Source organism: Chaetodon auriga, chromosome 21 (assembly GCF_051107435.1).
Source record: "Chaetodon auriga isolate fChaAug3 chromosome 21, fChaAug3.hap1, whole genome shotgun sequence".
NCBI lineage: Eukaryota > Metazoa > Chordata > Actinopteri > Chaetodontiformes > Chaetodontidae > Chaetodon > Chaetodon auriga.
Window position 1 is genome coordinate 90,390 of NC_135094.1, and position 26,812 is coordinate 117,201.

A 26,812-nucleotide genomic window follows, 5' to 3' on the forward strand; every position below is an offset into this window, starting at 1 on the left:
TTCTCCATGTACAACAAGAGCTGTGCCTCAAGTCCTCAATCTGTCAAGCTCCTGAGGTTCATGGATGACACCACCACCCTCACAGATTGACCGTCTACTGGCCTGGTGCAGGCCCAACAACTTGGAGCTCAACTCTTTAAAGACAGTGTAGATAGTTGTAGATTACAGAGAGAGCCCAGCCGCACCCACCCACATTGGAGAGAGACTGGGGTTCATGTCTCATGGAAAACCAAAAGTGAACAATATTTTCCTAAACCTCACCAAGTAGTTTTGATGCCTAAACCTGATAAAACCGTGACAGATCACACAACATTACCCACATGTTAGACAGTCTTTGTGGCAGGAAGGTTTTGTGTGTCACTGGGATGAAAACATATTGGATGAACAGAACAGTTGCTCTGGGAATTTAATATTGCTGTGGATGGGTTTACAGTGGAGTTAGTTAAAAGCCTGGTGCATCTCATACAGACACTGAAAGGTACCTTGTGCTTCTGTATGAAGTACTATGGGGCATGGCAAAGTGCCGGTATTTGACACTCTGGGAATGAGAATGGGTTGCTTATTATTACCCAATTATTTCCACAGTATATATGCCTGGTCAGTGACAATGGCAGTGATTTCCCAGCTTTTTAATTCATTGGATCTCCCTGCCTGCCTGATTTTGTGTTTCTAATCCCTCTTTTTTTTACCCGTCTCATATCCTCTGATATTGTCCATCTCCACAGCCTACTTACCTGTTGCTGACCCGTATCCTGCTTTATGGGTAAGTAAAGTCTGCTTTTATCTAAATGCTTCAATTTATCCAGGACGCAGAATCAAACACTGGATGTCTTCTGAGCTAGTTTTAGAGGTTTAACTACTGGTGGCATTTTAAATACTACCAGAATATCACTGTGTTGTGTGAACTGTGTTCAGTGTGATCAGCTCTCTATGGATCTTGTCAGAACTGTTGCTGATTCAGATCTGACTGCCATGAAGTAGTGCTGAACTAGAGTCAGATGAGTGAAGCTTCAGGCTTCACTCTGTGAATTACTGAGAGACTGAATCAATGGAAAACAGCCAGGATGGAAAAATCATTACTGTCACCCTGAACACACACACAAACACACATATGATTGATCATGAACAGGAAGTGGGTCGTGTTGGTGATTGATCAGATTGTTGAGGATCAGAAAGCAGAACAAATGACAGAGCAAACACAGCAAATGTATCTGTATTATTCGATTGAAAGAATGTACCTATTTATAAACAATTTTCTTTCTACAGTTATTCAGAAATAATGATAATAAGATGATAAGAATATTTATTTGAAACTGTTCTGCACACATTATGTTGTAATTTAACTCATGTACTGTTTATTTAATTCAGTGCTATCAATGCCAACCATCACCAGGCTCTTAACTTAGAGTTTCACAAAGTAAAGAGGTTCAGACCTCTTCCAATAGAAAGAGGGCTGAAGATCACTGACAACAACAGACTGGAAGTGAAAATGTATAATATATCAAAACTCTAACAAACTTTCTGTCAAACCATAGCATCAACCACAACTAACCAACAAACCCAAATATGACAGAAGTAAAAATTAACTAAAACTAGAAAACCTGTTTAAAATGAAAACCCTTCCATCGCTCAAAGATGGTGATGATGATGATGATGATGATGATGATGAAAAACATACAACCAAAACAATACAACATCTGAACGATCAAAAACAAAGCAACATGGCACCTGGAAAAGAAATGTAATACTGAATATATTAAATGAAATTCAGTTTCCAGTTTAAGCAATACAATCAAGCATCCGACTGTTCACACATGCATCTCTTTGCATACACTTTGGCATCTACTACAGTGGCAGGTAGTTCTCAGCCGAATGCCCACCTGATTTTGTAACTCCCAATCCTTCCTCCACCATCTGCACAATGTACGCACTCACCATAGCAGCCATTTTTGGGGGGCAGAAATAATCCAAGACGACCATCACCATCTACTCCAACAACAGCACCAGTTTAGACATCGTTAACTGAGAACGGTTATGCAGTTCATGTGTAGGCTCACCCTAGTTTTGGCCCTGCACCAGTTCATTATCCAAGCCTCCCACATCCCAAGTAACAAAAACTCATTTTCTGACTCTCATTTCTCGTTCCAGAAATTCAGATGATATATACCAGGCTCTGACTGTATTCTGACTCCAATTCACTCATTTATGGCCACCATCTTCAAGTGATCCAGAAGATAGAAGATTTAGTCACTGTTTCACATGATGCCATCCTCACCAGCTTTGCTTGGCAACTACTTTCATCATATCTGACCAGATGGAAACGCTTTCCACACCTCCACCTCCAGCTTCATCACATCCAACCATAATGTCTTCATAAACTGTCCACAGGGACACTGTGTCCAGCCTTGTCCCACTCATACATCAGGTTAATCAAAGGTCTCCATAAGGCCAAACCATGTCTTGCGCCAAAATGTTTGATCCCCACTTCAGACCTCCTTGCTGCATCACTACTCTCCACTCAGGACTCATCTGTCTCCTTTTATAGACAAAGTCTTAGAATCCATGTTTCATTGGGCATTCCATGGCTTTCTAAGCTTCTCAGAGTTCTGCTACCCTCAACTACAAACCATCTCAACATGCAACATTCTGACTCTCTTATCTACCAACACAAATGCAGCAGGACCAGCCAGTCTGGTCTACCTCTAACTCTTTTGACGAGATTTGTTCCTAAGTCAATACAAACCTATCAATGACTTATGACTTCATAAAGGCCTCAATACTAGCTAGTGAAGCTTCAACCAAAACCCTCTGTTTGTCTCTGAGACAGGCTAAGGGGACATTCCTTCTGTACTGAAGCTGCCTCTGCAACTTCTAGGCAGGGAATCCCTGACCACAGCACTGAAATTCTCACCTGCTGATTTTTCATCCGCAATGACCTGAAGGACATCAGAAATGCTCATGCGCATCTTTCCTCTTCAACTTCTTTTATGTGCACTAACCAGAAATCCCCAGCACCTGAAGAGATGGCTCTTCCATCCAGAGTCTCGACTTCTTGAATCTCGAGTTCCCTCCTGTCTCCCTTCTGCTAACAAACACTGGTCCATCATCTCAATCTCCAATCAATTACAGCCCAGATTTTGCCCCCATCCCCTCATCCCTCACTCCTCTTCCCCTTTCCCCTTCACCCCTCTACACTCATCCCTCACCCATCATCTCCTCATCCATCATTCTTTCCTCCCTTCATCCTTCACCCCTCATCCCCCATCCATTCATCCCACTTTTCTCTCTTCGGACCCATATACATCCATCCTCCAACATCTTGGTTCTCCTCCATCCACAATATACATTATTCTAAATCCATATCTCATTGGAGTGGTCTATATTTTAACATACATACACCACTGAGGCTTCAGTTAATGGTGTTTTGAATTGAAGTATGGCATGTTTTGCAACATCTGGGAGGGACTAAAGATTTCTAAATGACTTCTTAATGTATTTTTTAACTGAACCTACATAAATAAGCAGCTCTTGTTTTCTGTTTATATGTAGTTTAGGGTTAGCATCATATTTTGTATGTCTTTACCTTTGCATGATGAAGGTCAACTCCATACATGGAAAGCTTCTTTACGTTTTCCAGAAAGTGCATCTCTGCTTCAGCTGGAGTCATTCCTCTGAACATACAGTCAATCACATGTTTTAATAATGGCTTGTTTCTTTATTTTTGTATTATTGTTTATTGTTTGTTTTACTGCTTAAAACACAGTAAATGTCATTGTATTTAATGTTTAATATACAGAACCTGTATGTTTTATGTAGCTCCATGATCTTCTCCTCCATTTCTTTTGTTTGATTTGGGGCAAAACTGAGTTCACTGACATAATCTGCACCACACTCTTCTGGAAGAAAAAAAAAAAATAAAAAAAAAAATATATATATATATATATGTTAGAGACAGACAGACAGACAGACAGAGAGAGGTGTTCAGAGACAGACAGGTCATATGAAACAGACAGGGAGATAAGACTTAGCAAGAAAATTCAAACATTCAGTTAGCATTTTACCATAGCTTTCAACTGAATCTCACATTACAGTTCAATACTGAGGTGATGTGATGACATCTGAATAAGATCAATTTGCTGAAGAAGGCTGTGATATATGGTTAAATGCTGCAGACAAAAACTAGTGAGTAAACCTTGATTCTGGAATAGAATTTCAGATATAATCTTCCACAGTTTAGTACAATAAGGCACAGCAGAGCACAGCAGAGTAGCTCAATTTAATTGTGATTTTTCTGTATGTAGTGTACTGAATTAAGTGTTTATCATTCGTCTGATTGTTATGTGGTTACTGCTGGCTGTGCAACAAATTGCCCCTCAGGTATAATAAAGATGCCTTGAACCTTGAGTAAAGCGAATTGGGCTATGGTAGGGTAAGGAAGACTGTGTTATGGAAGGGTACAATGGAGCACAATAGGACATAGTAGGGTATTAATGCAGTAGAGTTCAGTACCAGGATCATAGTCTCCAAGCTCTGATTGGATGGTGTAGGAGCCAAGGACAGTGTGTGTTGCAAATGAGCACGGAAGACGACCAGAAACAATATCCTGTCTGAGCTGGAGACAAAGGAAGTACCTGTAGACAGACAGGAAGATGCCGTGTTTCTCGGGTGTACAAACAGCTGAAGACATGAATGACAGTTTTGAGTTTTGATTGGCAGGTGAGTGAAGCTACCTGGTGATGTCCTCAGACAGCTGGGCTGGATCAGGAGGGTAAAATTTCACATTGAATGAGAAATTCCAGGGAACACCTGGCAGACACAGGGGAGGGAATAATTTCCAAATTACAGTTAACCTGAACAAACCAGTTAGCAAGTTAACTAGTTAATGCATTTTCTGCTGGACCAGAATCTGCTATGGAAAACCGACCAGTCAGGATCAATCTTATAATGCCTTGCCCCCCTTAGAAAGGGGGCAGAGCTACTGACCTCTGACCTGCTTCTTCATCTCTTTTGCTGGATCCAACCAGTTCTACAAGACAAAAGGGTAAAGGTCAGATCAGAGATCAGACAGACAGACAGGTAAACAGATGGAAAGGTAAGCAGATAGACGCGTACTTTGTTGTTGTCTGCATCTCTGAAGGACAAGGCGAAGTAGTCTCTCTCCAGCAGGTTGATGTGTTCACAAACCTTCTCAAACAACTGAAGCCCACGAGCACGTTTCTACACATGAAAGAGAAGAAAGGGTTAATGTTTTCCTTCTATAATATCAGTAAAAAAAAAACATTCTGGAGGAGAAATTCTGTTTTTAAATTGCATGATTCATCATTACTGCTGTGCACACACAGTCAGGGTCAAGCAATATTTGTCTTCCTGAGGCTCCTTTTTGTGGTGGTTTTAAGGGTCATTGTGGCCCTTGGGCCTGTGCCTGTAATGCAGCGATGCAGTAGAGGATTTTTTATGTCATCCGTGTGAGCTGGTGTTTGATAATGTATGTGTTTGTGGGGCTGTGATGTGTCTCCTGCAGTGGTCCAGATCTCAGATTGACACTATACAGATGTCAGAAGCATTTTTACACACTTTTATGTCGTGGTCAGGGTTAACTGACTGTCCTCAGGTCAAAATGAAATAGACTGAGGCAAAACCAGCAACCCTTTTCCTCAAATTTATAGTTTGTAAACCTGTTGTCACCTGATTAAGGTCATTCTTCCGTCCATAAAAGTGACATGTGATCACAATTTCTCCATCATTCAAAACAAGGGCAACAAAAGGTGAAGAAACAGTCCATTCCAGTTCTAGGAAAACTGCATAGACTACATTTTTATTGATTAGCCAATCACAAACACCATTCATTGTTATCTTTTTACACCTCCTCCACCTGTCTAACCTCCATCAGATTCCATCCAGCTCTTCTGTCTGATCTCCATCTGTCTTTACCTGTTTCCATCCCTCATCTCCACTTGTGTCCTGTCTCACCTGGTTCCAATTGTCTGACATCTGACCTCCACCTGTCTCACCTCCACCTGTCTCACCTCTATCTGCCTGACTTCATCTCTCTCCACATGTCTCACCTATCTCCACCTGTCTCACCTCCACAGTGCAGGTGAACAGTGAGCTGTCCAACAGGGTCACTTTGGTCTGCATCGTCCTGAAGCTCAGTGGGTTTCTGGCCGGAGAGCGAGCGATCCAACTGCTTGACGACAGGTGACTGGTTGAGTCCTCGGCCAGTGAGCTCTGAGCTTGGCTCTGGGATGGCCCGACCTCCCCTCCCTGAGGACACAGGAAGTGATGTCACATTTCACATTCCTGACCAATTATCAATTTGTTGATTGTTCTTTTTTTTTTTTTAACCTGTTTAGGTGTGGAGTGTGCAGCAGCTTCAGGAAAAGACTCCGCCTCTTTGGGCTGGTCCTCCTTTGGCTCACCTGGCTCTGTCGTCATGGTGATTCACCTGAGACACAGTGAACACTTGATATCATAGAGATTAGTGATGTGATGTCAGAACTGATGAGACTCGTGATTGGCTCCTGACGTGAGAGAGCAAAAAGAGCTGAAGGCTGATTGGCTGTCAGGAAAACACTGCATTCCTGTGTATCTGAAAATAGGAAACTCGTCATTCATTTTTTTTCTACTTTGTGGATTACTTTCTTCAACCTCAGAAGATCCACGGAACTTCGGGTCCATTGTTTACATTTGGGAACAGCTGAGCAACACGAGCGTACTCCCACTGGAAAGACCGGAGATCCCCAAGGAAATAGGGAGAAGGAGAAGGGGATGCAGAGCTGGGGTGGTGTCAAGACAAGAAAATATGGTACAAACCATCCATATCGTCTGTTATTAAGGGAAACATGAGATCTCTCCCAAATAAGACGGAAGAACTAATGGCGCTAACCTGACTGCAGAGTGAGTTCCGTGAGTGTAGCCTCATCTGTTTGACTGAAAGCTGGTTAACCAGACTCGCATGTTACGCTAGACAATTTCCAAGTGCGGAGAGCGGACAGGAGAGTGGCAAGAGGAAAGGTGGGGGCATAGTGATGTTTGTAACCAACAGATGGTGTAACCCAGGGCACATGAGTGTAAAAGTGCAGTGCTGCACCAGAGATAGTTAGCCGTTAGCATTCGGCCATACTACCTCCCAAGGGAGTTCTCGCATGTTATCGCGATAACTGTGTACATCCCCCCGTCGGCCAATGCTGCAACAGAATGCAAGCTTCTGCACATAGTCGTCTCACGGCTCCAGATATCGCACCCCCTGGCCCTCCTTCTCATCTTTGGAGACTTCAACCACGCTTCCCTGTCTGCCACTCTCCCCACTTTCACATAGTATGTAAAGTGCCCCACCAGAGACAATAGAACACTGGAACACTAGATGTGTGCAAACACTAAGGATGCTTACAGCTCATCACCTCTCCCCCCGCTGGGCCGGTCTGACCACAATCTGTTTTATCTGCTCCCTGCATACACACCTTTGGTGAACAAACAACCACCAACCATCATGCAGGTAAGAAGATGGTCAGAGGAGTCCAGCATGGCACTGAGGGACTGTTTTGACACCACTGACTAGGACGTGTTGTGCAGTGCAAATGGGGAGGACAATGAAAGTTTAACAACTTGCATTACAGACTACATTAACTTCTGTGTGGAAAACACTGTGCGGCGTTTCCCAAACAACAAACCCTGGGTGTCCCAAGAACTGAAAGCCCTACTGAACAAGATGAAGAGGGTCTTTCAATCAGGGCTCAAAGATGAGCTGAGGAGGGTGCAGAGGGAGGCAAGGACAGCTACAGGAGGAAGCTGGAGGAGTGCCTCCAGGGGAACAATGCCAGAGAGGTCTGGAGGGGCCTGAAAACATCGGTAATTGATTTCCGAAGGAATGTACCACAGACTACACCAGTGAACATCCAGGGCTTGGACATTGAGATCGTGAGGGATTACAAATACCTGGGTGTTTACCTCAACAACAAATTGGACTGGACAAATACTACAGATGCCCTGTACAGGAGAGGCCAAAGTCATCTGTACCTGCTCAGAAGACTGAGGTCCTTTGGAGTATGTAGGACATTGTTAAAAACATTTTACAACTCTGTGGTGGCACCCGCAGTTTTCTATACAGTGGTCTGCTGGGGCTGTGGAAGCTCTGAGAGAGACAGAAAAAGACTGAACAAACTGGTCAGGAGAGCTGGCTCAATCCTGGACTGCCCTCTGGACACCATGGAGGAAGTGGGTGAGAAGAGAATGTTAGCCAAGCTGACATCGATCATGGAGAACCCATCCCACCCCCTGCATGAGACAGTGGGGGGTTTAAGCAGCTCCTTCAGTAGCAGACTGCTGCATCCAGTCCACAAGAAAGAATGCTACCGCAGGTCCTTTATTCCTACATCTTTCAGACTATTTAACTCCAGCATCATGTAATGTAGCACTGTGTGGACACTGTCCTTCTTTCTTCATCTCTACATCATAAACCTGTTTCTGATTTTGCACTACTGTTCAAGGCTAATAGATGCTCTATTGCTAATGTCTGCTCACATTTATCCATTTCACCCAGTGCAATGTCTAAATTTAAGTTGGATACTTCTCTCAGCTGTGCAATAACACTATTTATTATCCATATCGTCAACCGTATACTGTGTACTTATAAACTGTATATATTGTGCATTTACATAGACCCAGTATTTCCTAGATGCAATAGTATTTTATTTGGGGGCAATGGTATTCTCAGTACTTTTTTTATGACAATAGATTTCTTTTAGCATTTACTACTTTTAATAACCTGTATGTAGACATAGTTGCTTTTTTCTATCCTGTATTTTTGTGAATTTTTTTTTTTTTTTTTACCTCTTATGCCACTGTGCCCGCTTTTTGTCACCTGCTTGCTGTAACAACTACATTTTCCCGGTGTGGGATCAACAAAGTCCTATCTATCTATCTATCTATCTATCTATCTATCTATCTATCTATCTATCTATCCATCCATCCATCCATCCATCCATCCAGCCTCCATCACATCAACTAAATCTAACCTTTCATAGAAGCTGAAGGACAAACACGCACCTGAGTAAACTGAGCTACAATAACGCTGCATTCACAGCAGTATACAAAGTACACAATACAAAGTAGTATTCTCTCGCCTCTCATTAAGCTGTAGCTCTGTGTACATTTACATACTACATACTCTGCTCGGATTGGATAGTTGTTTTCTGATGGCGCTGCCATACAACGAACAAGTAAGTAGTTCAAATTCACAAATTAAATTTGAATAGATGTGTTAGCAGTCTTATTTAAACCCAGTCATAATTTCAGCATTAATGTCTGTCACTCAGTACGTCTGTCTGCACAAACTGATAATAAAGCAGCCCAATGCTATTACAACAAATTCACATTTTTATCAACTCATTTTCAAGAATCATTTTCTTCTGAAATGTGTCATTTCGCAACATTTCAAATAAATCAAACAGTCAGTCACATGACCCTGGCCTTTCAGGTCATAGCAATCTGTGGAGAAAACCAGTAAATAACTCAGTTTCACAGCCCTGATTCTGGAAAAGTCTGGAATCCATGTACAATGCATTTCCAATCAATTGACAGCAGTTTTCTGAAGTGTCTCTGAGTTCATGTGTTCATCTCATTTATCCAATCATGTGTTCACAAAGTGGTGAACCTCCCTCCATCCTCTATGAATGACTGAGCCTTTCCAGGATGCCCCTTTTTATACCCAATCATGATCCTCCCACCTGTTACCAATGAGCCTGCTTACCTGTGGAATGTTCCAAAATTCTGATTTCAGACTTGTATATGAATGCAGCATTAATTTTAGAACTCTCCTGTGTCTTCCTGTCCATTTCACAATTTGATGATGTCATCACCCTGAGCCCTATGGTTACCATCTGTCAGGTGAAGGGTTGCCATGGTAACACAAGGGATGGGGGCAGAGACAGAGAGATTAGGGTTGAGAGACAATTTAATGTAATCTGGTTTGGTTTCAGATAGACAAGGATGATGATGATGATGATGATGATGGAGAACAGAGCAGAGAGCATCTCTTCTGGGTAAAGTTAACATACTTATTTTGTTAATGGGACCTGGTCACGTTCAGAGTCTAAATGTAGAACTCATACTTTATATATTGTTGTAAAGGCCAGCGCTCTGTTCTTTGCTGTGGTGTGCTCAGGTGGTGGCATCAGACTCAACAAGCTGGTGAGGAAGGCCAGCTCTGTGGTCTGACTGGAACTGGACCATCCGGAGTCAGGGGTGAAGAAGAGGATGAAGGACAAGATCAAATCCAGCCTGGATAAACCCTTCACCTTTTCTATAATGAGCTGTGACAGATGGGCGACTCATTCAGCCACCGGATTATCTCGCCCAGGTATAAAACAAAAGACTTCAGGTGCTCATTTGTACCAGCCATCCTCTTCTCATCTTCAGCTTGTTCACAGATGCTGTGATGCCTCATTACAGAATTTGTTGGTATTTAACTGAATCCATTCTTCCCTTGACCAGTGAAATGTTCCCTGTCCACTGGCTGCATCAGAAGTGAAAGCATGATGGATCCATCAACATGCTGGACAGTTGGAGAGGTGTTCTTCTCATGAAATTCTGCATCCTTTTTCCTCCAAACATAACTTGGCTCATTGTGTCCAAAAATTTCTATTTTAACTCCATCAGTCCACTGGACTTGTTTCCTAAATGCATCAGGCTTGTTTAGATGTTCCTTTGAAAACTTCTGGTGCTGAATTTTGTGGTGGGGATGCAGGAAAGTTTTCTTCTGATGACTCTTCTATGAAGAGGAGTGGAGGAGCTCTGACGTCATGATGCACGGTGCAGAGACAGCTCAAAACCTGGAGTTGTACTCTTCTATGAAGGTCCCATTTGTGCAGGTGTTGCTGCACAGTAGAACACACGAGTCTGCTGAAGGTCTTTTGCAGTCAAAAGGGGGATTTGATTTGACTTTCTATAACACAGGCCTGTCGCCATTACCTGCATCCCCTGTTTTACTCATAAGTAGGAGAGGTCGTTGTCCTCTCTGTCCAAATGCACCTCCACCACTGCTGCAAACTCTGAAAGGAGACTCAAGCTGCTCTATTAAGAAGTGATTATGATTTAACGGGCTACCGCCACCAGACCCCAGTCTTTCATCCTGGATGCTCAGATCAGAATCAGAATACTTTATTAATCCCGGGGGGAATGGTCAGGGATTTGCATTGTACCCACCAGTTGCCTGAAGGCTCCCCATGAGAGGGGGAGTACTGTTGGGGTCCTCCCTCACCCTTAGTGTTTCTGCTGTTTTCCCCTCCCTAGGAGTCCTGTTTGTCTTCTGTGTTTGTGTCTATGGGTGTGTCTGTTGTCTGTTTCAATCCAGATGTGGTGACCTGCTATCCTTCTCCCACCTCACCTGAACACCTGCTGCCATTCCACTCATCAACTGGAGCCTGCAGTAGATAAATCCTGGTCCTTCACTCTACTCTTCACCAAATCATTCTGTGTCAGAGTGGTTCTATGTCTGACTGATTCTCCTGGTTCTCTGCAATTTCCTCTTGCTGTCTTTGAACCTGCGTAATCCTCTTTTACCTGTGCTTCAGGTCCATCGTCTCCTGTATCCTGATTTGCCTGTGATGCCCTGATGCTCGTCAACTTCACATCTTCTTCCTGACCGCTGAAGCCACTGCCTGCCCTGTTTGCCTCTGACTAACAGAATACAATCCAGCCAGCTGTGCTGCATCGCTCCAGATTCCACCACCAACTAATCTTATGATAAATCATTCTTGGTTCAACTTTGACATGATCTACGAGCCTGAGCTGAGTTCTACTTATACATCTGTGTGTGTGTGTGTGTGTGTGTGTATTTTTATGTCAAAATGTTTCTGATATGTAAATATCTTTACAATGTCACCTGTCATCTATATAATTTATCACATAATGAATAATTTTGTATTTGATTTGATTAACTTGATTCATATAGTTCTTTATGTGTTTTTTCTGATGTCAGTTTACTGTCAGACACCAATTAAGTCTGATCACTGACCACGTGATCTTTAAATGCTCCCGTTAGAAAGAGTGGAGTTTCACCTGATCACCAGAATGAGTCATGAAGTGTCATACAAGAAATATTAACTAGCGAAGGAAATATTAGTTTGTATAGAAACGCGAAATATTGTAGAAATATTAAATCTTACAAAGACTTTAGAGATCTTACAGACACACATCAGGGACGTGATGCGGTCGGGAGTGTTTGAGTCTTTGTCGTCCTGCAGCAGGAAACACCCCGCTGCAACACACACACACACACACACACACACACACACACACACTGAGCTGCAGTGTGATGAAGCAGAATGATGCGCGCTCTCTCTCTCTCTCTCTCTCTCTCTGTCTGTCTCTCTCTCTCTCTCTCTCTCTCTGATTATCGATAATAAACTAAAAACAATCTCTTCCATCAGTGATCAGTTACCCCTTTCTTTTCCCCTGCAGATGAAATCAGCGGCAGATCTTTACCTGTCCTCGTGCAGGACGCTCACCCTCTTCCTCCCGGTAACGGACGCTTTTTTTCCCTACGTCATGTGCCTCCACGACAGGGCGCACGGCAGAAAAGTTCTGACGTCATGACGCACGGTGCAGAGACAGCGGTTTATATTAACCGGGTGGTGAAAGTAAAAACCTGGATTGTATTCATAAAGCTTCCTCGTACAAAAACGCGCTCTTAGTGACGTAATTCTAAGAAATTTTCAAAGAAAATTTCCCCTCACAGTTCAGACTAGATATTGGTAAAGATCAGAGTTCTTCACAGAGCGTCTCAGATCTTCAGAGATCTCCTCAGGTGACAAACTGTTAGGAGCAGAGAGGAGGACTTTGAGGAGGCTGAAGGGTTTCTGAAGAAGAGGAGGAAATGGAGGACAGAGGAGGAGAAATCTTCAGCAGACACTGAATGAAGAGAGTTAATGAACCTCCACAGATCAGATGGTGCAGGGATGATGTTTGTGCTGCATCTCATCTCCACCAACACAAGAACAGCAGAAATGAACAAGAGATGCAAACGCTCAGACATCTGATGAAGACTCAGGTCTGTCTCCACCTTCATCAGCAGAGCCATCACACCAACAATCACAGCTGAATACTCAGGCGCAGTTCACCTTGTGTCCACTGGGTGTCTCTGCCTGCAGGTCTCTAAAGGCCGTTCATGGACTCAGCGGCTTCCTGCTGCTGTGATTGGTGCAGAGTTCTGTCAGTCAACAGCTGCTTCAATAAGTTGGACAACAATCACACCAACTAATGGAAGCTGAGACATTCTTCCTCGTTAAGGAGCATCAAATAGATCACATGCTAAAGTTAGCAGCATGCTAACAAATGTAAGCTAATGAACACAACGGCTGTCAGTATGTGAACAAGTGAATGTGCAGGTAGACCTGTGATGTCAAAGGTTCTGGAGGCTCCTTTTAAAGTACGACTCAGCTTATTGAACAGAGACTGAAGTCTACGATCAGGCTGGTTGATTCCACTGTCCACCATCACTGAGAATGTCTTTTTACCCACTAATCAGACCTTTTAAAAGGAGAGGTCACACCGAGTAACGGGGTCGACCACACATCCTCACTGAGGTCAAAGTTACAGTGTGTGTGTGTGTGTGTGTGTGTGTGTGTGTGTGTTTGTTACTCACCAGTGGAGACAGGAAGTGGTTGATCCAGACAGAAAAAGAAGAGCAAGACATCATGTTAATGTCAGTCTCATGAATCAGATATGTATGTATATCTCTGTAAAAAACAGATTTATGTGAATAAACATCTTGACACTTTCAGCCTCTCTTAAACACTGAGCTGATTCACTGAACTAATCACAGCAAGCATCTGTCTGCTGCTTCAAAACCCAAACTTTCATGTTTTCAACATGTTGCTTCACATTTTCATGTCCCACACAGAAAAAAACGTTAACAACAAACATATGTTTTATTTTTACTCTGAACTTCTAACAAAAATTGACAGCAAATTTCACTGCCAGTAATGTGCAGTATTCTCCGTGAAGTGGAATGAACAGACACACAAACTGTTCCTGGATCAGACGAAACACAAACGTTGTCCATGACCAAAATGGCCAGTGTGACCCTGAAGGGCCTCCGTAGTGTTTACAGTATGTGTGCTGTGACATCAGGCACGGCAGCCTGCAGACTGTCAAGATTTACACGCAGATGATAAGATAAGATAAGACAAGACCTTATTGATGAAGTCTTGTTTGGAGTGTTTCATTGGTTCGTACAGGACGATGTGTGACACAGAGCTTCTGTAGAATATGAACGACTGCATCAACTAACACACTTGGTCTGATCACAGGATTCAACTCAAACATGACAGATCTACTGACCATGATGAGGACACTGATGATGATGATGATGATGATGATGGAGGACAGATGAGACGACACAAAACAGCGACATCACTAAAATGCAGCAACTAAACACACAGTGAGCTGATAGCACATAGGAACGTGCTTTACCTGTGCAGGTGTTCAGACGTCTCAATAATGAAGATGAAGATGATGAAGGTTAAACTGCTTTCAAATGATTCCGGTAGGTTTTATTCCTCTCTCTCACTCTCTCTCGCTCTCTCTCTATGTCTCTCATCCAGTCTGTTGTTTGGATGGATTAGTGATCTTTACTCTGTAACATCAGGCCCCACCCATGCAGATTAATCCCCACCCCCCACCCCACAGCTGTCAATCACAAAATGGGGGTGGAGTTTACAGCTGTTTTGGACTACTCATGATGTGCTCTCTGCAGAGGATTGTGGGATTTGTAGTGTTTAAGTCAGCAGCAGCAGATAAACAGACAGTAGAGGAGGTTAGGGGTGGACTACGAGCTGAGATTATTGGGTCAGCAGGCGTGTTGAGCCTAAAGTGAGAGTTTTCATTGTCACACAGGTGTTTTTCTTTTCACCTGGTTTCATCTCCAGTCACTGATGCTGCATGGTTAACCTGCTCTGGACCAGGTTCAGAGTTTCAGGTTTAAATCGGCTGAAAAGGGAGGGAGGCTGAGGGAACACGCTATGTAACATATAACATAAAGGTCAGGTTAGTAACGTATGATGATGAGGCGCTGACTGTATCTGAACAGCTGAACACGTTTGCAGCCTTTAGTCACATTCAGCAAACTGGACAGAAAAGAAGCCTCATATAAAAGCACAGAACATACAGTGAAGTTCACCGTTAGCAATCAGTATGACGTCATCTCACATGAGAACTGTGGTGATGTCCCTTCAAAGGGACCACAGTGACCATAACGTCACTACGGCTCAGCAGGTCTGCAGACAGAACGAATCAGCTGAGAGTCTGGATCCTCCCAAAGATGGATGAGAATCAGTGAAAGGGTCAGTACACCTGAACCTGAACCTGAACCTGAAACTGAACCGGAACAGAAGCTCCTCTGGAGCAGGTGAGCTGTGCAGCATCAGTGACCGTGGAGGTGAAACCAGGTTAAAACAGCTTTGTGACGATGAAAACTGTCTTTAGACTAAACATAGCAGCTAATCATTACTCTCTTCTTAGTACACCTGGTGTTCATTTCTGCTGTTGTTGAGGTTTCTCTCCTCAATCATCTGTAACTGTTTCATATCAAAGCCACTCTCACAGGTCAATCGAACTGGAGGATCTCTGGATCCCGATGGTCACACTGGATCCTGTCCTGGATCAAGAACCAGTGAGATTCACGGAAAAGTGGTTTGGGGAGGCAAAGTTGGTCATCCAGCAGCAGTTCAGACTGCAAGAAGATCTCCATGAGATCCACCAAACCTCAAACAAAACATTTTCAAGGTCCTTAAAATATTTCTGCGGATTTATTATTCGATTTATTTTCTTTAGTGATTCCCTGCAGATTCATTATTATTATTATTGTTGTTGTTGTTGTTGTTGGTTAAAAAAATGAGATTTTAAGTTTATTAATTAACTGTATCTTAGTTACTCCCTTAAGAGACCATTTAAACCTTAACTGAATCATCATTAATTATTAATTAGATTTAAAAGAAAAGAAAAACAAAACTGAAGTCTGCCCACAGAACTGTCCAAACGCTTTTGGCCACTTATTAAAGATAAATTCATGAAGAAATAGTTTGTTCTTATTGTGTTTTTAATTTTTTTTTTTTGTTTTGTTTATTGCAGAGCGGGGTCCAGTTTAAAACTGAGTTTCTCCCCAGTCTGCCTCCTGATTGGCCGGCGCAGCAGGCCGTGATCTGGTGGGCGGGGCCAGTGAGCTCCTAGAGCTCTGATCTTGAGTCAGTTTGCGTGTCGGTGTGTTTTTCAGCCGAGAGACTGAGGAGACGAAGAAAAGAAGAAAAGAAAAAGTTTAAATATCCACCAGTTTGATTTCTCTGCTGAAGAAGAAGAAGAAGAAGAAGAAGAAGAAGAAGAAGAAGAAGAAGAAAAAGAAGAAGGAGAAGAAGAAGCTCCCCAGTTTGTCTTCAGCGGGATTTTATTTTGTGTGTTTTTCTCTACAGAAAAGGTAACTGCTGCCGAAGACAGAGAGACAGACAGGACGGAGAAACCGACAAGACGGAGAGACAGACAGGACAGAGAGACAGACAGATAGGACGGAGAGACAGACAGTCTTCTATCTGTGGTTGATCTTAAACTGGCAGTGAGACTCGGGGCATCTGTCTGTCTGCCTGTCTCCCTCTCTTTTGTACCTGCCTGTCTGTCTCTCAGCCGGCCTGTCTGTGTGTCCCGGAGGACGGATGATGGCACCGGGGTGTGTCGCCGCCCTCAGACGGACCCGCGGCTCCTCCGGTGGGAATACGGACCTCTGACATCTTGCTGCTGCTAAGGACAGAACCAGAACCAGAACTGGACCCAGCACTGGGTCACTACACCTGGATTAAAAGAGTGGATCCAGACCGAAGTGGACTGAAGTGGATTAGCTTGGTTCAGAATGTCCTCAGAGCTGGCTGTAGGTGTGGTCTTCAGAGTTCTGCTGCCCCTCAGTTTGACTGCAGGTAAGATCCGGGTCAGAGTTTTCTAGAAGGTGTTTCACTGGAGGAAGCACTCCGATAAAAGTACTAATACCACACTGTAGAAATACTCTGAGTACCGTCCTGCACTGAAGATGTTATTTCACTGAAAGTTTATCAGGAAAATGTACTAGTATTAAAAGTAAAAGTACTCGATGTCGCCTGTGAGTGTATGCAATCATACACAATATGAATACTGTGAAACAGCGTATCATTGCATACTGTTACTACTACTACTAATAATAATAACAATAATAATAATAATAATACTATTGATGATGTGTCAGCAGCACTTGTGCTCATTTGAACTAATTCATTTAGTGACTTTATCTCTTAATATTTAGTACATTAGAAAAAATGCTGAACTGTAACTCATGGCTGTTTCCATCAGTCACTCATTTGACTCAGATTAAATCGGTGGATCGTTTGGTTTGTAAACATCATAAAATTTTGAGAAAATCTTTACAATCATTCAGAGTTTTGATTTTACGTCCAAAAACTTCAAAAATTCAGTTTACTGTCAATGAAAACACAGAAATGCTTCAAATCAAAACCATCCAAGTGTCATGTCTATATTTGACAGAAGCTGCATGAAGTTGCACAAAGCAGGAAGTCAGATGCAGGAACCCAGTCAGTTTTCAAAATAAAACACCCTGTGCAGAAATTTGATCATGTATCAACTATGAACAGTCCACGTACCCACGCCGCAGCCAGAAAGCGAAGCGCCTGGAGCCTCCAGGTGTGACGTTTCCTGAAGATCCTCCCGGGTTTCTTGGATACTTCAGACACATCTGGAATGACGATGTCGTAGGGTTTTTTCTTCCTCTCGTCACCACCTGCGGTACTGGTGTTCTTCCTGGATGTTGTGACTGTTTCACAAAGGTCCAGTTAGGATCCACAGGCTTTAAGTGGATCCTTCAGGTGTTTGTGGTTTCCTGTAGACTCCAGTGTGGAGGCCCCTGTCCTGTTCAGTCCAAAAAGACCAAGCTGTGCTCCTGACGTCCTCTCATGAACTTGATGTTACTGTCCGCTGAGTTGATGTGCTGTTGCACTGAAGGACCCCCCCCCCCCCCCCCCCCCCCCAATGCAGACATGAAGATCACGAGTGTTCAGTCCAGTTCAGTAACCCAGAGAAATAAAAGACGTCACTGTGGTGCTTTGAATCCGTGTCAGGTCAAGGAAGTCAGCTCAGTGTCTGTCACAGCTTCTTCACAGTTGTGGAGGTGAAATCTGACACTCAGCTGCAAATCAAACCTGCAGTGAACCCTGAGAGTCCACAGCAAACCTGCATGTGCAGTGTTTGTGAAACGTGTGACACCTGGAGATCAGATATGTGGATGCTGAACACTGGGAGTAAAGTACTGCCTTCACTGTAGTATTAACTAAAAGAGCAGAAGTAGAAGTGCTCTAAAGATGCTTCTGGTCTTCATCATCATTAAACTCATTTCTCATTCTGAGTCTGATCCTGTAAAAACACACAGTTTCCTGTTTACTATACAGCCGATATTGTTGGAGGTTACAAGGTTTTCTACTGCCGACAGCGATGTGTGTGTGTGTGTGTTTGTGTGTGGTTTCAGTGTGGATCTATTTCTGTCTGCTGTGTTTACAGTCCGTTTAAATGTGCAGCCAGTAAACACTAACGCAGTAAACTCACGTCAACACACACTGACCGCCGTGATGTCACTGGAGGAACAAACTGAATTTTATCAGATTAGATCATCGCTCAGTGGATTGACTGTATCAAAAACCAGATTAGATTAAAAGGAGTTAATCTAAAATCAATATCAGGATTAATAGTCTCATTTATGTCAGTAACGATAATAGTTTTGTTTTCATTTCTGGCCCATGAAGAACTACAAGCCTACAGTTTATCTTCATAATGAGCTTTTATTTTCTTAAGCCCCAGACTTCCTGTCAGTGTCTAATTTCACACATGTGCATCATCCATATTTCATTCATTCATCTTCTATACCGACTATCCCTTTCGGGGTTGTGGGGGGGCTGGAGCCTATCCCAGCCGTCAACAGGCCAGAGGCGGAGTACACCCTGAACCGGTCGCCAGTCGATTGCAGGGCAACATATAGAGACAGACAACCATTCACGCCCACACTCACACCTATGGACAATTATTAGAGTCACCAATTTACCTAAAGAGCATGTTTTTGGTCTGTGGGAGGAAGCCGGAGTGCCCGGAGAGAACTCATGCATCATCCATATTTATACCTGTTAAACAAAGAACTGCTCAGTTCAGATAGAAATCTAAATGAATCTGATTTTCTAGCATTTAGACAACACATTAAACAAATCTGATTGACAAACTGTTTTTCCACTAAGTTTATTTAATAATGTAGAAAATTACTGTTCAAACAAATCTAATATTTCTGCTGCTTTAGCACATGACATGTCAACAGCTATCTGCAGCCCCGCCTGCCGCACATCATCACAGCATAGAGCTGAAACCACAGATAGTCTACAACGACGCGTCGACTATATAAATACAAAATATATTTAGAAAAATACACGTTTTATATTTCAGACTCCTCTCTCTGAGCCTCCTTTAGCTTCGACACAGCTTCGCTCTCTGTGCTCCTTCTCTCGGCTGCGTCGTGACGTGGTCACCTGGACTGATTCAGGTAACAGGTGAGACGTGTGCGAAGGTCATTGGTGGAACGTCTGTCCTTCTCAATGAGTCTGAGAGCATCAGGTGTCGTGCAGAGGGAGTGTTGGTTTACATTGAACAGCTCCATTCAACTACTGCAGGAATCCATTCTATGACGAGAAACGCTCGACCAAAGAGAGACGACGTCCATCATTAAGACGTGAAGGTCAGTCCGTCCAGAGAGGTTCACGAACTTTGAGTTTATCTTCAAGATCAGTCACCAAAACCATCAAAGCTCTGATGAAACTGGCTCTCATGAGGACTGATCCAGGACAGAAGACCGGGACGTCCCTCTGCTGCGGAGGAGAAGTTCATCACAGTCAGCAGCTTCAGAAATCAGCCAGGAGGTCTTCAGCAGGTCTTCATGGTCCAACCGCTGCAGAGAAACCAAGACCGAGGGAGACCAACAAGAAGAAGAGACCTGCTCCAACCAAGAACCACAAGGACTGGACATCAGACCAGAAGAGACCCAGACTCTGGTCTGATGAGTCCAGATCTGAGCTGTTTGGTTCCAGCTGTCGTGTCTTTGTGAGACTCAGAAGGTGAACTGATGGTATCTGCAGGTGTGGTTCCACCATGCAGCAGCAGGAGGTGGAGGTGTGACGGTGGGGGGGGAACCAGCACGGCTACCACAGCATCCTGCAGCCACAGGTAGGCCCAGCTGGTTTGTCCTTCATCAGGACAATGACCCCGAACACACGTCCAGACTCTGAGGATTACTTGACCAGGAAGTGATGGAGAGCTTCATCACATGACCCGCTCTCCACAATCACCTGATCTGAACCCAGTAAGATGGTTTGAGATGAGCTGGAGCTCAGAATGAAGGAAAAGCAGCCAATCAGTGCTCAGCATTTAAGAGGACTCCTTCAAGACGGATGGAGAAGGACGCTAATTGAGACAAGTCTGAAACATAAAACATATTTCACTTCCTTTGCTCTGTGTTCTTTCACAGTTCTGATGTCTTCAGTATTCATGTACAGTCAAGAAAATAATTCAAAAAAGAAAAAACATGGACTCAGAAGGTGCTCCAACCCTTCGACGGGTGCTGTCTATACTGATGAATTGATTGATTGACTGGAGGTATTGATTAATGTGTTCACAGCTTGCGTGTTGCGGTATAATGGATTCTCTCTGGTCTACGTCCTGCTGCTGCTGCTGCTGCCACTGCTGCCTGAACCCTCCACCTCCTCCACCTCAGGTATTAATTTTGATCAATACTGATCAATTTTCATGACTTCCATTGAAAACACATTGTGAACAGATCTCTGAATCAATGAGTACAGCAAGGTAAATGTGTTTGAGTCTGACTGTGCTGTTTACACAGACTCTCTGAACTCTCTGCTGGTGTCCGTGAAAGCTACGTTAGCTAGCAGGCCAAATAGCATTGAAACAGAGCCGCCCAATCACGGTTCAGAGCTGCAGTTTCTGACAAACAAACCTAGAAAACTGCTAAATTATGAACAGAAGACACTCATTTGGAAAACTACAGTCTGTAATAGATGAATTCTGATTGATCTCTGTCCATGTGATATTTCAAAATAAGAGCACGGTCTGTGATGTGATTGGCCGCCCTCATCAGTCTGCTTTTAACCTGATCAGTCATTTATTTTCTCTGATGACAGATTTTAGGTCTTAGGTGGTTTAGATGGTTTGTTTCGTCATGTCGGTGAAACGCTGAGTAAAACATCTCGCAGGTCATACAGTGTGTGGATAACTGTGGACTGAACGGCTGTTAGTCCTCAACAGCTGGTCTACTTCAGTTTGCATCCTGAATCCATCAAGGCTGAGCGCTTCTCAACACTAGTGAGCAGTTCATTTTAAAGTGCGGTGACCTCAGTAACCAGGTGAACTTCCTCCGGTCAGCTGTTTTCTCAAACATCATGTAAACCAGGAACATGGTTTCAGGTGGATTTCACCAGGAGAACTCTGATTCACAGGTAATGTCCCCTTTCCATGTGAGCACGTCCCAAATCAAGACTGCAGACAGACAGAGGAAGAAACCCAGAGTCTGAAACCAACACCTTTAATCTGCTAATCTGGTCTCTCTGAGTACTCTGGTCTCTCTGAGGACCCTGGTCTCGGTCTGAGGACTCTGGTCTCTGTCTGAGGAATCTTTCTCTAACAGTGTTATAATAATCTGATATTATGAGAGTTTCTGTTCTGAGATCAGTTTGAGCCTGAACACACAGATGCAGTGTTTGTTTCCTGCTGACGTCTGTACAGCCACATTCATGTCAACGATGGGAGGAAAACATCCCATAATACTTTCAGACTTTGAATAAACTCAACAAACCAAAGCTACTGCATGTTTGAGCGATGACATCATCATGATAACATGTTATTTAGTGATGATGTCATACCTGCTGTGACTGACAGAGGCCCACACAGTGATGTCATTAACGCCAGGAAATAGACCAGACCCAACCTGTCTGTCTGTTTGTTTGTGTGTGCGTGCGTGCCTGAGGCACACTCACACACACACATACACACACACACACACACACACACACACACACACAGCAGACCTCAGGTGATCACAGGATGTGAGTTGTTTCCTGAAGGATCTTCCTGAGGAAACACAGAGAATGGTGTGTGTGTGTGTGTGTGTGTGTGTGTGTGTGTGTGTGTGTGCGTGCGTGTGTGTGTGTGTGTGTGTGTGTGTGTGCGTGTGTGTGTGTGTGTGTGTGTGAAGGAGGTCTGTTTGTACAGGAAAAGCAATGACTTCCCATGTGACATCACTTCCAGTGTTGTAGTTTTTATAAACATGGAGGAAACCTCATTACTGAGGTCACGCTGAGCGAAGCAAACACAAAGAAACTATGATGACGAGCGAAGAGCAGCTTCCAGCGTCCGTCTGGTCCGTAGTGGACGCCATTGTTGTCATTACGTCTCCTTGGTTCTGACTCAGCTTTACAGTGCTCACAAGCGGTCCGGCCCCTGATGCTGATTTGCTAACGTCAGCCCCACATGGCGTGCATTGGACCGTCTGTTTCACGGCGTGGATTCGAACGTCTGGACCGAACAGATGTTCCACATGGCCGAAGAACCACAGTGTTTAAAGCCCTCCATGCCATCATCGCTTCCTGTCTCAGCCAGTTTTTCAAATTAAAGTCCCGTAATGGTGTTGTGTTTGTTCAACAGGTAACACGTGCCGCTGTGTGACGGCGGTCTGCGTCTCCAGTTTCCTTTTCCTGTTACTGCAGTCCTTCTTCCAGCTGACCACCTCAACACTGCAGCCGGAGTACAACTGTAAGACACACCTGTCTGCCTGCTCACCTGTCCACCTGTCTGTCTGTTCACCTGTTCACCTGTTTACCTATCTGTCCGCTCACCTGTCTGTCTGCTCAACTGTCTCCCTCTACGTATGTGTGTTGATGTGTTACCTGTCTGTCTCTCTGTGTGTTGATGTGTTACCTGTTTGTCCACAGGTACGTCATGGCAGAAAGCTCTCAGTCAGCTCGGCCTGGTGAGGTAAGAATAACGTCATGTGTTCACTTGTTTGCTTGCTGACGGAGAGACAGACAGACAGATGGTCAGACAGACAGACTGGTGTTTTCCTGGAGGACTTTGTGTTTAGAAAGATGATGACTGTTTTGAACAAACTGGGTGTCAGATTTAAAGATGGCGTCCAGTTTCACTCACTTCCTGTTTAGTGTCAGTGTGACTCAAACGTGAAGATCTGGTCTTCGTGAACTCGTCCTCTGCAGCAGAGGTCGAGAGGTCAACCTCACTGTCTCCATGGCAGCACTGACATTCTTCAAGTCTTCATCAGCATGAATGGGAGCAAAGAACACGCACACTGTGTGTGTGTGTGTGTGTGTGTGTGTGTGTGCGTGCGTATGTGTGTATGTTGAACAGCTTCTTGTTCACACACAGTTAACCACATGTCTGTCTGCAGTCTGTCTTTGATGTGAGGCAGTGAAGTTTTAACTGGGAACAGAAACAGCTGTGTGTGTGTGTGTGTGTGTGTGTGTAGCTGACTCAGCTCTTGTAAAAGTCAAACATCAGTTTATAATTTCAGGATCAGAGTAGGTGTTTCTCTCTCTGTCGCTCTCAGGTGTTTTCAGGTGATGTGGGGTTCTATGTGTTAAAGTTGCAAAAAGTGTGAAGTCTGATTAATGTCCTTGTGTGATGTCACTTGAGTCACTTTTGTGACCATCATAGGTTCTCCGACACACCTTTTAAAGGGGGTGTGAGGTGAGGGGTATTCAGTTCACCACTAAATGCCACTAAGTCCTGCACACTGGACCTTAACTGGTTTCGGAAACACTACTGATGCTTTCCTGAACCTCCTCTGTTCTGCAGTGTTTACATCTTTTCTCTGAAACTGTTCTTTCTTGAGCTTTTCTCGACACTCGTGAGAGTTTCTGAAGCCGTTTTTAAAGCTGCTGACACTTTTTGGAGCACTTCTCGAGTGTGTGAAGTGTGTCTGGATCGTTTCTGCTGCTTTTCTGGAGCGTTTGTTAAATGTTACTGAAGCATCTGTGGACAGTTCCAGACGTCGTCTGTGAAACCTGCTTTTCTAGAACATTTTTCAAAGTTAGTGAAACATTTCAGTTCATCAATCAGCAGATTTTCTTTCTTTACTAAAAGTGTTTGTATCCAGCAGCTTTCTGTCTGATGAGACTTTATTGATCCCACATTGGGGAAATAAAGTCGTTATAGCCAGCAAGTATTACAAAAAGTAAAAACAGTGGCACAGAAGGGTGAAGATAAAAACATGTTCAGGATAAAGGACAGTAAAAACAACCGTGTATGTGTACATCATGTACAGATTATGAAGATACTACTGCCAATATTCTTGAGAAAACTACTGATGTCATATGTTGAACTGCACTTGAGAAATGCTTTTGCATAGAAGGGATGTTGAGTTTCATGAGTCTATGCATATGTACTATGTGTACAGTTTATAGAAATACTGTTGCCAATATGGAAGATTAATATTAATGCACGGATGAGAAAAAATACACTTAAATTAAAAAACTGCCCCAGATGAAATGGAAAATGTGAGCTTGTATCAGCACTGAAAACAGATCTCAATCAGACTTGAAATATAATCTTAAAAGAATATATTCTAATAATATAATTTGATAATCTTCTTTACCTAATTGTAAATGTACTGCTACATCGAGCTGTGGTCACGTGACTCATCAACCCAAACGGCTGCACTTCTCTGCTCAAGTTCAGATGTTTTCATAACAACCAGGAAGTGCAGACAAAACTACCAAAATAAGATCCGTGTTGTCAGAGCGGTCTGTTCCTTCAGAGGACGAAGACGAAGACGAAGACGAAGACTTCGCTGCCATCTGATCTTCAGAGAGAGAGAGAGAGAGAGACAGAGTGTGTGTGTGTGTGTGTGTGTGTGTGTGTGTGTGTGTGTGTGTGTGTCAGTGGTAGAAGGTTCAGACAGTAGTCTCTCTGTCTGGACTACATGGCTCTGCAAACACCCACACACACACCAAAATAATCTACAGTAGCGCGCGCACACACACACACACACACGTACATCTTGTACTTCAGTCGTTTTGAGGACACTCATTGATATAATGTGTTCCTTCGCCCCAAACCCGGACCTAGACCTGATTTCAATCGATCCCTTGAAGCCAAGTCTGAACCATCAAACGGACTGAACAGAAGGTCTCTGAACACAAGGTCTCTGAACAGGATGTCTCTGAACAGAAGGTCTCTGAACAGAAGGTCTCTGAACAGGATGTCTCTGAACAGAAGGTCTCTGAACAGGATGTCTCTGAGTCGATCCAGATGTTTTGGTTCCGCTGAAGCTGAACAGAGCTCTTCCACGTTTCATAGTTTTCTTTTTCCTGTATTGCTTTCACAGTTTTGTTGTCCTGTTGTTTCTATTCACAGCAAAGAGTTTTTATATTTCTCAGTCGTAATTCACTGATGCTTCTGTCTGATGCTAAAGGTGAAATTTTTCCTTTCTTTGTGGTTTAAAGATCAAAGTGACATTTATTTGAAGGCAGTAAATGACTCATGAACACAAACTGTCTGTCAGTCTGACAGGAAGTGATGCAGGCTCGGCAGTGAGACAGGTGCTTCCAGATGTTGGTGTTCTGGTCGTTGGCCTGCTGACCTGGAGGCTGATTGTAAGACTGAACGCCAACACACACTCACAGGTAACACATATGCACACACACACACACACACGCACACACATAGGCACATACTGATGAAGCAGGTGTAACCTTGTTAAGTCGTCTCCTCTTGTTTCTTAACAACGTTTCCTGTCTATTAGGGTGTAACTCAGTAAGCTATTTATTAACTGTAACCTGGTTATATGACTGCATCAGGACGCACACACACACACACAAAGACACACACACACACACATACACACACACTCTCAGGGTATAATGATTAGGTTTTACACTCAATCACTTTATTAGTCGTCCTGTCGAAGTCTGTTTGTTAACATGAAAACAGACCAGCAGACAGCAGCAGTGATGGACCATTAGGACACCAGTTCTCCTCCTCCTCCTCCTCCTCCTCCTTCTCCTCCTCACCTCTCTTCACTCCAACAAACCAGTTTGTCCAGCTGGAGAACGGTGATGTCTGCAGGTGGACAGACAGGAACACCCATAGAGTTTTGCTTAAAGTCTTTTTCACACATAAAATCTGTCACATTGGGTTTTCATGTGTGTGTGAGCGTGAAGTTTTGTGTTTGAGACGTGAAACTTCATTCAGTCATGAAGCAAATTCACAGGGATTCATGAGAGGACACGACTTAAAAATGTGATGATTGAACTGAAGAGTTTTTTCTGTCTGCATCGCTGGATGGGTTTAGAACCTGCTTCACATGGAGGACGTTCTAATAGGAGTGGTTATATATTTATATTTATATATATATATATATATATATATATATTTATTTATATTGCTTTATTTTTTTACTTTTTTAATAGCTTATTTTTAGTAGATGTGTCAAGCACCAGTTTCACCAAAGCAAATTCCTCATATGTGTAAAATCGTACTTGGCAATAAAGCTTTTTCTGATTCTGATTCTGATTTCTGAATCTGAGTGAATCCAGCTGAATCCAGCATTTCTTTTTTTTGTCGTTTACGTCGTCTAGAGAAAATAATCTTGACAGACTGATCTGACCTCTGACACAGTTTCTTCAGCTGATTTGATTCGCTGTGGTGGGCAGAAAATGTTTCGGAGTGA

General features: G+C 43.4%; 2 protein-coding genes across 20 annotated transcripts in view; one reads left to right on the forward strand and one right to left on the reverse strand.

The window, feature by feature from the left end:
• The window catches only part of epb41l3a (erythrocyte membrane protein band 4.1-like 3a), a 39,216-nt gene extending 26,655 nt beyond the window's left edge, over positions 1-12,561 (reverse strand). For 11 of the 17 annotated variants that reach the window (XM_076721531.1, XM_076721521.1, XM_076721528.1 and 8 more), the window contains exons 1-9: positions 12,484-12,546; positions 6,346-6,445; positions 6,085-6,264; positions 5,113-5,217; positions 4,984-5,026; positions 4,731-4,806; positions 4,510-4,631; positions 3,800-3,896; positions 3,584-3,671 (exon numbers count right to left, since the gene is read on the reverse strand). In XM_076721531.1, coding sequence (XP_076577646.1) covers positions 3,584-3,671; positions 3,800-3,896; positions 4,510-4,631; positions 4,731-4,806; positions 4,984-5,026; positions 5,113-5,217; positions 6,085-6,264; positions 6,346-6,435 — 801 coding nt within the window. In that variant the 5' untranslated portion in view covers positions 6,436-6,445; positions 12,484-12,546. Of the gene's footprint in view, positions 1-3,583; positions 3,672-3,799; positions 3,897-4,509; positions 4,632-4,730; positions 4,807-4,983; positions 5,027-5,112; positions 5,218-6,084; positions 6,265-6,345; positions 6,446-12,483 lie in introns of all 17 variants that reach the window. The other 6 variants (XM_076721535.1, XM_076721534.1, XM_076721530.1 and 3 more) reach the window with 2 other exon arrangements.
• A 3,706-nt stretch (positions 12,562-16,267) lies between these two features.
• Positions 16,268-26,812, forward strand: part of LOC143339971 (piezo-type mechanosensitive ion channel component 2-like) — a 44,726-nt gene continuing 34,181 nt past the window's right edge. For all 3 annotated transcript variants that reach the window (XM_076761537.1, XM_076761538.1, XM_076761539.1), the window contains exons 1-5: positions 16,268-16,958; positions 20,735-20,830; positions 22,774-22,881; positions 23,061-23,103; positions 25,646-25,766. In XM_076761537.1, coding sequence (XP_076617652.1) covers positions 16,895-16,958; positions 20,735-20,830; positions 22,774-22,881; positions 23,061-23,103; positions 25,646-25,766 — 432 coding nt within the window. In that variant the 5' untranslated portion in view covers positions 16,268-16,894. The remainder of the gene's footprint in view (positions 16,959-20,734; positions 20,831-22,773; positions 22,882-23,060; positions 23,104-25,645; positions 25,767-26,812) is intronic.